This window comes from Lithobates pipiens, unplaced genomic scaffold (assembly GCF_037356315.1).
Source record: "Lithobates pipiens isolate NorthernLeopardFrog02 unplaced genomic scaffold, aLitPip1_a1.2 Scaffold_18, whole genome shotgun sequence".
In the NCBI taxonomy this organism is placed as follows: domain Eukaryota; kingdom Metazoa; phylum Chordata; class Amphibia; order Anura; family Ranidae; genus Lithobates; species Lithobates pipiens.
Window position 1 is genome coordinate 629,981,124 of NW_027507758.1, and position 12,972 is coordinate 629,994,095.

Here is a 12,972-nt window from a genome sequence, read left to right on the forward strand (position 1 = left end):
TGACAGAAGAAAGAATGTAAAATGGCCGCCGGATCGGGTGTATTTATAAGTTAGGGGGAATGTCCAAGTGTCCATGTGCTGTAATGTCTCAATTGGCTGTCCTGTACCCCATGATGGATGTGTCATCATAGGTCAAAGTTCTTTTACACAGTAAAAACACGGAAGTCTGCCGGGCGAACGGCGGCAATAGTCAGCCGATCAGGCGAATCGCGAACAGCCGAAATTCGCCGCGAAACGACCGCCGGGTGAACCGTTCGGCCATCACTACCAATGTTCTTAAAATGACTTTTTTTTTGAAGAAAGACATTGTTTTTGTATGGCCAGTATATAATATGTTACAGTTCTGTCTGAAAATCGGCAAAACAGTCTTTAATTTTGTTTTTTTTTAAATAAAAAATTTAATCTGAGTCTGATGATATTTACAAGATTCAAACTTCAAAGTCGTCCCACTCTGAAGCCACCCTGTACAGCACGACTTCAGCACGGCTTGCAAAACAACTTCTGTATAGAAGTCAAAGCAAGCCGCTCCGAAGTCGCCCCAAAGTAGTCCAGGGACCTTTTTCTAAGTCAGAGCGACTTGGGTCACTTCTATTAGAAAGGTTCAATTGCACTGCATGGAGCGTGAGTTGTCAGGCGGCTATGTCGCATGACAGTTCGCCCCTGTGTGAACCAGCACTCATAGTATATACAGTATATCTCTTCTGTCTGTTCTCAGAGTGGATTTGAGATTTTGCTCGCTAACCATATAGTTGGTTATTTATATTTGTACACTTCCTATAGATATTTAAGAATAAATTGCATTTTTTTAAACTTTTCATATTAACTAAATTATATACCACACTTTAAGGTTATTATCCGATTAATCAAAATGATAATTGGCCAACTAATCGATTAGGAAAGTAATTGTTAATTGCAGCCCTAGCGTCCTTATCCTTATTATTATTACTCTATATCTAGAGACTATATGACTGGCATGGTTCTAATACTCTACTTTACCTGACGACCGCACTCTATACACAGAGCTGTATATGACATGTTCCTGACCATCGCACTCTATACACAGGGCTGTATATGACATGTTCCTGACCACCGCATTCTATACACAGAGCTGTATATGACATGTTCCTGACCACCGCACTCTATACACAGGACTGTACATGACATAATCCTGACCACCGCACTCTATACACAGGACTGTATATGACATGTTCCTGACCACTACACTCTATACACAGGGCTGTATATGACATGTTCCTGACCACTACACTCTATACACAGGGCTGTATATGACATACTCCTGGCCACTGCACTCTGGCCCTTATTTATGGTGAACTCTAAACTGATGAACTTGTAAAGCCTTCTAAAGCGTCGCCTATAAGCAGTTTTGGGTACCAAAGATTTTCATCATTGCACCGACACACACAACCTATTTTCGTTCAATAAATTTTTGATTGTAACTTTACGTTTAACAAGATTGCAGTCACAAAATCAGGGAATAGTAAAAGGTAAAAATCCAATTGGTCAGGAAAATAACTTGTCTGGAATGTGGAGGCGGAGTCATTATTAATTTGTGTACAATACACAACGTGTTACATTATTATAACAAAGTATTGTAGAAAAGATCACACCATAGAAAATAGGGGGAAAGTAGAAAATAAACCCGGATATGAAGGTGATATTTGTGTACGGGGAACACCTTAACAATTACCACCATTATATTCTCCAGGGCCTCTGCTTTCAGAAAATATATGTTTGGGGGTTTTATCTAATCTTCAGGCCCCAAAATCTTTCAAAGGTTTTTCAAGCCACACATAATATCTCCCTTCAAAGTGAAAACAGAAATGATTCACACAAAATCAAACAGTATAAATATTTTCCAAGCAATAACCTCTACCCAGACGAGATATGTAGAAATATAAAGCGGTGTTCCCTCTCGTCCCGCACTCCGCCAAGCCACCCAAACCCACACAGGAGCAAAGGAGAAAAGTTCTCACCTAGTTTATCTCCGAGTTCTCCCCCCCCCCCCCCCGTTGGGTGATGGGAGAAGGATGGAATGAAAACAGAGAGACGCACTTCGGGATCACCACTGGTAAGTAGAGCCTTGAAATGAAGGACATCAACTTCACAATTTCTTACTTGTCTGTGTAACATTTATTGATAAAGATAAATCTGATCTCACAGCTTCTAGCTCTGTAACCCGCTATATCATTATCAGTAAAAGTCACACAGACAAGATATTCTGAAGGTGATGTCCTTCATTTCAAGGCTCTACTTACCTCTCTACACCCCAAAATGTACTCAGCCAATGAAAAGCCAACACCATACAACACTTCATCCATGTCTTTGGTGATCTCTGATCTCCTTATCAAGTGTTTCTTACATGATGAAGATCAGCCATGGAGTATATCTGAGGTGTATATCAGGGTGTGCTTCTTCCCCACATGAGAGCTGTGATGTCCAGCAACATTCATATAGAAGACATTTCCCGCACTCAAGGCACTAATACACCTCGAGGGTTGTGTGGGATCCCTGATGTACAGGAAGGCAGGACTTCAGTGAGGAACAATACCCTCACTCAGGACAGGAAAGTGGCTTCTCCCTGTGTGAGATCTCCGATGTCTGGAAAGATTGGAATAGTCTGAAAAACATTTTCTGCACTCAGGACAGGAAAGTGGCTTCTCCCCAGTGTGAGATCTCTGATGTCTGTAAAGATCGGACTTCTGTGAAAAACATTTCCCACACTCAGGACAGGAATACGGCTTCTCCCCCGTGTGGGATCTCCGATGTCTGGAAAGATTGGAATGGTCTGAAAAACATTTCCCGCACTCAGGACAGGAAAGTGGCTTCTCTCCCGTGTGAGATCTCTGATGTCTGTAAAGTTCAGACTTCTGTGAAAAACAATTCCCGCACTCAGGACAAAAATGCGGCTTCTCCCCTGTGTGAGATCTCTGATGTCTGTAAAGACTGGAATTGTCTGAAAAACATTTACCGCATTCAGGACAAGAATAAGGCTTATCCTCTGTGTGAAATTTCTGATGTGTGAAAAGATTGGACTTCTGTAAAAAACATTTCCCACACTCAGAACAGGGATACGGCTTCTCCCCTGTGTGAGATCTCTGATGTGTGAAAAGACTGGACTTCTGTGAAAAACATTTCTCGCACTCGGGACAGGAATATGGCTTTTGCCCCGTATGCATTCTCTGATGTGTGAAAAGACTGGACTTCTGTGAAAAACATTTCCCGCACTCAGGACAGGAATACGGCTTCTCTCCTGTGTGAGATCTCTGATGTGTGAAAAGACTGGACTTCTGTGAAAAACATTTCTTGCACTTGGGACAGGAATATGGCTTCTCCCCCGTGTGAGATCTCTGATGTGTGAAAAGACTGGACTTATGTGAAAAACATTTCCCGCACTCAGGACAGGAATACGGCTTCTCCCCTGTGTGAGATCTTATGTGTTCATTAAGATTGCATTTATAACGGAAACACTTCCCGCACTCAGTACAGGAAAACCTCCAATCTGTTGGAAGGATGGCACCGTCCCTCACAGTCTGAGGTTCCTCAGGATAAGAGGAATACGATGGTCCATCTACACTGTGTGGTGCCGGATGGACATTTGAGGTAGTCGGGTTTTCTCCTGGACTATACTGTGTGATGTCCTCATCTTCTACTTTACAGTCTGGAGACAAAGTGAGACAATCCTCTGAGGTTTTCCTCATCTCCCGTCCATCTACTAAAATAGAAATACAAAGATTATTACTAGACATGAGCTAAATGGTTCCCCTAAACCAGGACTCCGCCCACATCAGGCAGCTTTGTCTCTGAGGATCTTACAATTCCCCCTCAAGGTAACTAGTAAATGGGTCCTCTGATCTCCTACCAGATCATTTCTTTATTCATGGACCTTAGTCAGAGAGTGAGGAAACAACGAGAACTGTCTTTTATAGGAGTGACAGTGATGAGGGGATTATAGGACGATCACTCATTGCCATCTTCCCAACACAAGAAGTCCTGCACTTCCTTATTTAGTCCATGATTTAGTCATGAATAACAGCGGGGCTGAGCCCCACCAGAGGTCAGAGAGTGAGGATGGGGGGAGAACAACCAAGATGAAGACTGGACTGATCCTGAAGACCCCCATCATCTGGTTATTGACTCCTCCCACATTATCACTTTCTGTTTAAGGTTCCAAATTTTAAGGATGTTATCCCATTACCAACAACATGTAAAAGTCTGTTCTCCAATAAAATCTTCAGATATCAAATGTCGGACTGGTAGGAAATGAGTGCAAGAAGTAAGGACTAAGTAATGTACGTATTATATAGGATACAAAATATGGGACTATACAGTATCAGAATGATGTAATGTACAACATAGAGCATATAATGTAAGGTTCAGAACTCATACTATTGGTATTCAGTAATCAGTGGAAGCTTAAATGTTTACATGAGACAAGTTGCAGAGGTCCCACACCGCTGCCTCCCATCTCCTGAGACTGCACTCAGTGACTTGCGTCTGAGACTATACAGACATATCCCTCCACCCGGCACAGCCAGCAGACAACAGAGCATGTCAGAGATTTCCTCTGTCAGAGATCTTAATAGACCCGGGCATGGGGAATGAGATCCAATGGTGCATACCCCAGCTACCTAGGCTGAGCAATGGCGAGAATTAAGATTTTGCTGCCAGTTGAACCCCAGAATCTCCATAAATCCAGTCTAGTTACATAAATTGTGTCGGCAGCACAGAGAAGGAAGATTATCCAAGAGAAAAACAGGAATACAGGACGGGGAACACAGCTCAGGAGAGTGACCAGGTGATTACAGGCTGATATCACCCAGTCCTTGCCCTACTCTGGACCAATCAGTGAGCAGTATGGGTGGAGGATAGGGATGAGCCAAACAACCCCCGGTTCAGTTCGCACCAGAACTTTCGAACGGACCGGAAATTCATACGAACTTTAGAACCCCATTGAAGTCTATGGGACTCGAACGTTCGAAATAAAAAGTGCTAATTTTAATGGCTAATATGCAAGATATTGTCCTAAAAAGGGTTTGGGGACCTGGCTCCTGCCCCACGGGACATGGGTCAATGCAAACATTTTTTTTTTAAATGCCTGTTTTTTCAGGAGCACTGATTTTAGTGATGATTAAAGTGGAAAAAAAAAAAAGGAAATATTCCTTTAAATATCGTGCCTGGGGATGTCTATCGACTTAAGGACCGCCTCATGTAGATATAAGTCGTTAATTTGAAGAGGGATATCTCGGTAACGGCAGCAGCTGCTGCCAGAACAGAGATATCCCTCTTTACAGGAGGCGGTTCTGTGTACAGTAACGGTGGTCTCCGCAGCGGGTTCACCGCGAGATCACCGTTATCGGCGGCAGGAGAGGTGCCACCCTGCTCCCGCCGCTCTCCCGTGCCCTCCGCCGCTTATCGGAGCCGCTGGTAGCGGCAGAGGCGATCGGGTCCTGTCTGTGCCTGGGTATAGAGACGACTGAGGCTAAGATGGACCCCACTCGTCTCTATACCATAGGAGGGCGGAAGAAACGTCAAAACATCACTTCCGTCCATACCTCTTAAAAGGTAAATTTTTTCAATGTCATTTTTTTTTTTTAAATTACATTTATTTTATTGCATTTAAGTCCAAATATAATCTGAGGACTTTTTGACCCCAGATTTCATATTTAAGAGGACCTGTCATGCTTCTTTCTATTACAAGGGATAAAGTGTAAAAATAAATATAATCAAGTAAAATAAATTTAAAAAAAACAAAAAAAATGTTTTTTTAAAAACACCCCGTCCCGACGAGCATATGAAAATGGCGGTCAAACCACACATGTGAGGTATCGCCGCGATCGGTAGAGCGAGAGCAATAATTCTAGCCCTAGACCTACTCTGTAATACAAAACATGCAACCTGTAGAATTTTTTAAATGTCGATTTTTGAGGGTAAACGTTTGACGCTATTCCACGAGCAGGCGCAATTTTGAAGCATGACATGTTGGGTATCAGTTTACTCAGCGTAAGATTATCTTTCACAATATAAAAAAATAAAAAATAAATAATATAATATAATATAATAAAATAATAAAAAGAAAACAATTTGGCTAATTTTACTGTTGTCTTATTTTTTTATGCAAAAAAGTGATTTTTTTCCAAAAAAAATGCGCTTGCAAGACCGCTGCGCTTATACGGTGTGAAAAAAAGTATTACAATGACCGCCATTTTATTCTCTAGGGTGTTAGAAAAAAAAACAAAATGTAATGTTTGGGGGTTCTAAGTAATTTTCGAGCAAAAAAAACAGTTTTAACCACTTGCCGACCGCCGCACGACGATATACGTCGGCAGAAGTCCCTGCCTTCCCGCGGGTGGGGGGCCCGATCGGGCCCCCCCCCCGGTGCCTGCGGCGGTCGGCATTCGTTCGGGAGCGATCCCGGACGAGGGGACGGCCATTCATTCATGGCCACCCCCTCGCGATCGCTCCCGACGAATGGAAATCCTTCGTGACATCACTTCCTCTCCTGTAATGTAAACACAGGAGAGGAAGTGATGTATTCTCTCCTCCGTGTCGGTATTTTTCGTTCCGGCACTGAGGAGAGAGCATCGGTGAGTTGCACCAACACACCACACATACAGTAGAACATGCCAGGCACACTCACACCCCCCCCTTTACCCCCCGATCACCCCCCCAATTACCCCTGCCCCCCCAGTCACAGTGACACCAATTGCATTTTTTATTTTTTTTTTGCATTGGTGTCATTTGTGACTGTAATAACTGTTAGGGCAGTTAGGGTTAGCCCCCTTTAGTTCTAATGTGCCCCCCTAACCCCCCCAATAAAGGTTTAACCCCGTGATCACCCCCCGTCGCCAGTGTCACTAAGGCTGGGTTCACATTGCAGCGGTTTATGAGAACGGATGTGATTCGCACCGCACTGCAGTGCAAATCACATCCGATCTTTGTGCGATTCGAGTTCAGCCATACAGATAGTATGGCTGAATTCGTGCCGCACCCGCCGCAAATTCGCACGGGACCCTTTTTTTGGTCCGCAGCAGAATCGGATCGCATGGGTGTTCACACCATGCGATCCGAGTTTGCAGATCGCACTGCGATATGCGAACTGATCTGGGGGTGTCATTAACATTTCACTGACACTCCCAGCAGTTCGCATAGGGCAGTGTGAACTGCCGCCGGGAGGCATGCGATGCGGGAACCCGCCGCGGATTCGTGGCGTTCCCGCATCGCTCCAGTGTGAACCCAGCCTAATAAGCGATCATTTTTCTGATCGCTGTATTAGTGTCACAGGTGACGCTAGTTAGGCAGGTAGGTATTTAGGTTCGCCGCAACTTTTTATAGCGCCAGGGACCCCCATATACTACTACCCCTGATTGCCCCCTAGTTAACCCTTTCACCAGTGATCACCATATAACTGTTACAGGTGACGCTGGTTGGTTAGTTATTTTTTTATAGTTTCAGGGCACCCGCCATTTATTACCTAATAAAGGTTTAACCCCCTGATCACCCGGCGGGTGTCATTTGTGACTGTAATAACTGTTAGGGCAGTTAGGGTTAGCCCCCTTTAGTTCTAAGGTACCCCCCTAACCCCCCAATAAAGGTTTAACCCCGTGATCACCCCCCGTCGCCAGTGTCACTAAGGCTGGGTTCACATTGCAGCGGTTTGAGAACGGATGTGATTCGCACCGCACTGCAGTGCAAATCACATCCGATCTCTGTGCGATTCGAGTTCAGCCATACAGATAGTATGGCTGAATTCGTGTCGCACCCGCCGCAAACTCGCACGGGACCCTTTTTTTGGTCCGCAGCAGAATCAGATCGCATGGGTGTTCACACCATGCGATCCGAGTTTGCAGATCGCACTGCGATATGCGAACTGATCTGGGGGTGTCATTAACATTTCACTGACACTCCCAGCAGTTCGCATAGGGCAGTGTGAACTGCCGCCGGGAGGCATGCGATGCGGGAACCCGCCGCGGATTCGTGGCGTTCCCGCATCGCTCCAGTGTGAACCCAGCCTAATAAGCGATCATTTTTCTGATCGCTGTATTAGTGTCACAGGTGACGCTAGTTAGGCAGGTAGGTATTTAGGTTCGCCGCAGCTTTTTATAGCGCCAGGGACCCCCATATACTACCGCATAAAGCCCCCTGATTGCCCCCTAGTTAACCCTTTCACCAGTGATCACCATATAACTGTTACAGGTGACGCTGGTTGGTTAGTTATTTTTTTATAGTTTCAGGGCACCCGCCATTTATTACCTAGTCTCACTAGTGTACCCCTAAATTTAGGGGTGTCTACTTTCCAAAATGGGGTCATTTGGGGGGGGTTTGTGCCATCTTGGCATTTTATGGCCTTCAAAACTGTAATAGGTAGTGAGGAGTGAAGTCAAATATTTACGCCCTTAGAAAACCTGAAGGCGGTTCTTGGTTTCGGGGCCCCGTACGCGGCTAGGCTCCCAAAAAATCCCACACATGTGGTATCCCCGTACTCAGGAGAAGCAGCAGAATTTATTTTGGGGTGTCATTTCACATATGCCCATGGCATGTGTGAGCAATATATCATTTAGTGACAACTTTGTGAAAAAAAAATAAAAAAAAATTAAAGTTTGTAATTTTCCCGCAACTTGTGGCAAAATATAAAATATTCCATGGACTCAACATGCCTCTCAGCAAATAGCTTGGGGTGTCTACTTTCTAAAATGGGGTCATTTGTGGGGGTTTTGTGCCATCTTGGCATTTTATGGCCTTCAAAACTGTAATAGGTAGTGAGGAGTGAAGTCAAATATTTACGCCCTTAGAAAACCTGAAGGCGGTTCTTGGCTTTCGGGGCCCCATACGCGGCTAGGCTCCCAAAAAAATCCCACACGTGTGGTATCCCCGTACTCAGGAGAAGCAGCAGAATTTATTTTGGGGTGTCATTTCACATATGCCCATAGCATGTGTGAGCAATATATCATTTAGTGACAACTTTGTGTAAAAAAAAAAAATAATAATTTTTTTTGTCATTATTCAATCGCTTGAGGCAAAAAAATAAAATATTCAATGGGCTCAACATGCCACTTATCAATTTCCTTAGGGGGGTCTACTTTCCAAAATGGGGTCATTTGGGGGGGTTTTGTACTGCCCTGCCATTTTAGCACCTCAAGAAATGAGATAGGCAGTCGTAAACTAAAAGCTGCGTAAATTCCAGAAAACGTACCTTAGTTTGTAGATGTGACAACTTTTGCACAAACCAATAAATATACAGTTATTGACTTTTTTTTTACCAAAGACATGTGGCTGAATACATTTTGGCCTAAATGTATGACTAAAATTGAGTTTATTGGATTTTTCTAATAACAAAAAGTAGAAAATATCATTTTTTTTCAAAACTTGCGGTCTTTTTCCATTTATATCGCAAAAAATTAAAATCGCAGAGGCAATCAAATACCATCAAAAGAAAGCTCTATTTGTGGGAAGAAAAGGACGCAAATTTTGTTTGGGTACAACATTGCATGACCGCGCAATTACCAGTTAAAGCAGCGCAGTGCCAAATTGTAAAAAGACCTCTGGTCATTTACCAGCAAAATGGTCCGGTCTGAAAGTGGTTAAGCATGTAAACACCAAATCTGAAAAAAGAGGCCTGGTCCTTAAGTGTCTATAGTATGCCTATGAAGTGTCATGTTTTTCCGGTGTTTAGAACAGTCCCTGCACAAAATGACATTTAACGGAAAAAAGTCATTTAAAACTGCTTGCGGTTTTAATGTAATGTCTGGTTCCGGCAATACGGATGAAAATCATTGAGAAAAAAATGGCATGGGTGGCCCCCCTGCCCATTACCAGCCCCTTTGGATCTTGTACGGATATTAAGGGGAACCCCATACCCAAATAAAAAAAAAGGAAAGACGTGGGGCCCCCAGGCCCTATATACTCAGAACAGCAGTATACAGGCGGTACAAACAAGACAGGGACTGTGTTGGTTTGTTGTGTTAAATAGAATCTGTTTCTAATTTTGAACTGGTACATTTTAAAATGTAGCTCCAGTCAAAAAAACTCTTTTTAAGCTTTTTGGAAAACATAGGGAAGGGTTATCACCCCTGTATAAATTTTTGGGGCGTCCGTCTTTTTTCATCTCGTTTCCTGTTGTCTCCTTTCATTTGCAAATAAGAGACGTTTGTAAGTTGGATGTTTGAAAATAGGGGCCTGCCCTATATGCTCTGCAGAAATGTGGGCCTAAGGTGTTGGTGTGGCCACAACACTGTAAGCCCTCAAAGTGACTCTTGGTGGGCGCTTGAGTGCCCTGCTGTGAATGATTATATTAAGAATTGTAATTACATGCCATTGTTGAACAGTGGTAGAAAAATTGGGCCTTTGGTGGTTGTGGTGGTGGTGCCACAACACTGTAAGTCCTCACAGTTACTCTTGGTGGGTGCAGGAACGGGCCCTGCTGTGAAATATTATATCAAGAATTGTAATTACATGTTTGTTACGATGAATTTAAAGGCAAAAATATACCTCAATATGACAGTCGATGCTGATGGAAGTTTGGTTTTTATCCAAAATACGAAATTCCGTTGAAGAATTTCCTATCCGAAATACAAATTTTCATTAGATGAGAAAGAGAGAAGCGGATTGTCTGCCATGCACCGCTGGTCCAGTTTTCGCCTGCTCCAGTTTCGATAGATCCCCCACACTGTTTGGGGTCACCGGGGATGTGCGGAGAGCACATGCTTGGTAACACCAAACAATTTCCAGTGACCCCGCACATCCCCGGTGACCCCGTACAGTGCGGGGGATCAAAACCGGAGCAGCTGTGCATGGCAGCCATGTGCTCATTATGAGAGGCTCCCACCATCCCTGTGCTGTGCTACTTCCTCCTGGGGCTGTACCTCTGCTGTGCTCATGGGATGGTGGGAGCCCCTCATAATGAGCACAGCAGAGGTACAGCCCCAGGAGGAAGACAGCACAGCACAGGGATGGTGGGAGCCCCTCATAATGAGCACAGCAGAGGTACAGCCCCAGAAGGAAGTCAGCACAGCAAAGGGATGGTGGGAGCCCCTCATAATGAGCACAGCAGAGGTACAGCCCCAGGAGGAAGTCAGCACAGCAAAGGGATGGTGGGAGCCCCTCATAATGAGCACAGCAGAGGTACAGCCCCAGGAGGAAGTCAGCATAGCACAGGGATGGTGGGAGCCCCTCATAATAAGCAGCCCCAGGAGGAAGTCAGCATAGCACAGGGATGGTGGGAGCCCCTCATAATGAGCACAGCAGAGGTATAGCCCCAGGAGGAAGTCAGCATAGCACAGGGATGTTGGGAGCCCCTCATAATTAGCACAGCAGAGGTACAGCCCCAGGAGGAAGTCAGCACAGCACAGGGATGGTGGGAGCCCCTCATAATATGCACAGCAGAGGTACAGCCCCAGGAGGAGGTCCGCATAGCACAGGGATGGTGGGAGCCCCTCATAATGAGCACAGCAGAGGTACAGCCCCAGGAGGAAGTCAGCACAGCACAGGGATGGTGGGAGCCCCTCATAATGAGCACAGCAGAGGTACAGCCCCAGGAGGAAGTCAGCATAGCACAGGGATGGTGGGAGCCCCTCATAATAAGCAGCCCCAGGAGGAAGTCAGCATAGCACAGGGATGGTGGGAGCCTCTTATAATGAGCACAGCAGAGGTACAGCCCCAGGAGGAAGTAGCACAGCACAGGGATGGTGGGAGCCCCTCATAATAAGCAGCCCCAGGAGGAAGTCAGCATAACACAGGGATGGTGTGAGCCCCTCATAATGAGCACAGCAGAGGTACAGCCCCAGGAGGAAGTCAGCACAGCACAGGGATGGTAGGAGCCCACCTCATAATATGCAGAGCAGAGGTACAGCCCCAGGAGGAAGTCAGCATAGCACAGGGATGGTGGGAGCCCCTCATAATAAGCAGCCCCAGGAGGAAGTCAGCATAGCACAGGGATGGTGGGAGCCCCTCATAATGAGCACAGCAGAGGTACAGCCCCAGGAGGAAGTCAGCATAGCACAGGGATGGTGGGAGCCCCTCATAATAAGCAGCCCCAGGAGGAAGTCAGCATAGCACAGGGATGGTGGGAGCCCCTCATAATAAGCAGCCCCAGGAGGAAGTCAGCATAGCACAGGGATGGTGGGAGCCCCTCATAATGAGCACAGCAGAGGTACAGCCCCAGGAGGAAGTCAGCATAGCACAGGGATGGTGGGAGCCCCTCATAATGAGCACAGCAGAGGTACAGCCCCAGGAGGAAGTCAGCAGAGCACAGGGATGGTGGGAGCCCCTCATATTATGCAGAGCAGAGGTACAGCCCCAGGAGGAAGTCAGCATAGCACAGGGATGGTGGGAGTCCCTCATAATAAGCAGCCCCAGGAGGAAGTCAGCATAGCACAGGGGTGGTGGGAGCCCCTCATAATAAGCAGCCCCAGGAGGAAGTCAGCATAGCACAGGGATGGTGGGAGCCCCTCATAATGAGCACAGCAGAGGTACAGCCCCAGGAGGAAGTCAGCACAGCACAGGGATGGTAGGAGCCCCCCCATAATATGCAGAGCAGAGGTACAGCCCCAGGAGGAAGTCAGCATAGCACAGGGATGGTGGGAGCCCCTCATAATAAGCAGCCCCAGGAGGAAGTCAGCATAACACAGGGATGGTGGGAGCCCCTCATAATAAGCAGCCCCAGGAGGAAGTCAGCATAGCACAGGGATGGTGGGAGCCCCTCATAATGAGCACAGCAGAGGTACAGCCCCAGGAGGAAGTCAGCATAGCACAGGGATGGTGTGAGCCCCTCATAATAAGCAGCCCCAGGAGGAAGTCAGCATAGCACAGGGATGGTGGGAGCCCCTCATAATAAGCAGCCCCAGGAGGAAGTCAGCATAGCACAGGGATGGTGGGAGCCCCTCATAATGAGCACAGCAGAGGTACAGCCCCAGGAGGAAGTCAGCACAGCACAGGGATGGTGGGAGCCCCTCATAA

At 46.1% G+C, this 12,972-nt stretch overlaps 2 protein-coding genes across 2 annotated transcripts in view; both read right to left on the minus strand.

Annotated features, from left to right (window-relative positions):
* The window catches only part of LOC143989933 (uncharacterized), a 359,732-nt gene that overhangs the window by 227,010 nt on the left and 119,750 nt on the right, over window positions 1–12,972 (minus strand). The gene's annotated exons all lie outside the window — the stretch shown is intronic.
* Window positions 348–12,972, minus strand: part of LOC143989913 (uncharacterized) — a 67,963-nt gene continuing 55,338 nt past the window's right edge. The window contains exon 2 of the mRNA XM_077490186.1: window positions 348–3,520. Coding sequence (XP_077346312.1) covers window positions 2,553–3,520 — 968 coding nt within the window. The 3' untranslated portion in view covers window positions 348–2,552. The remainder of the gene's footprint in view (window positions 3,521–12,972) is intronic.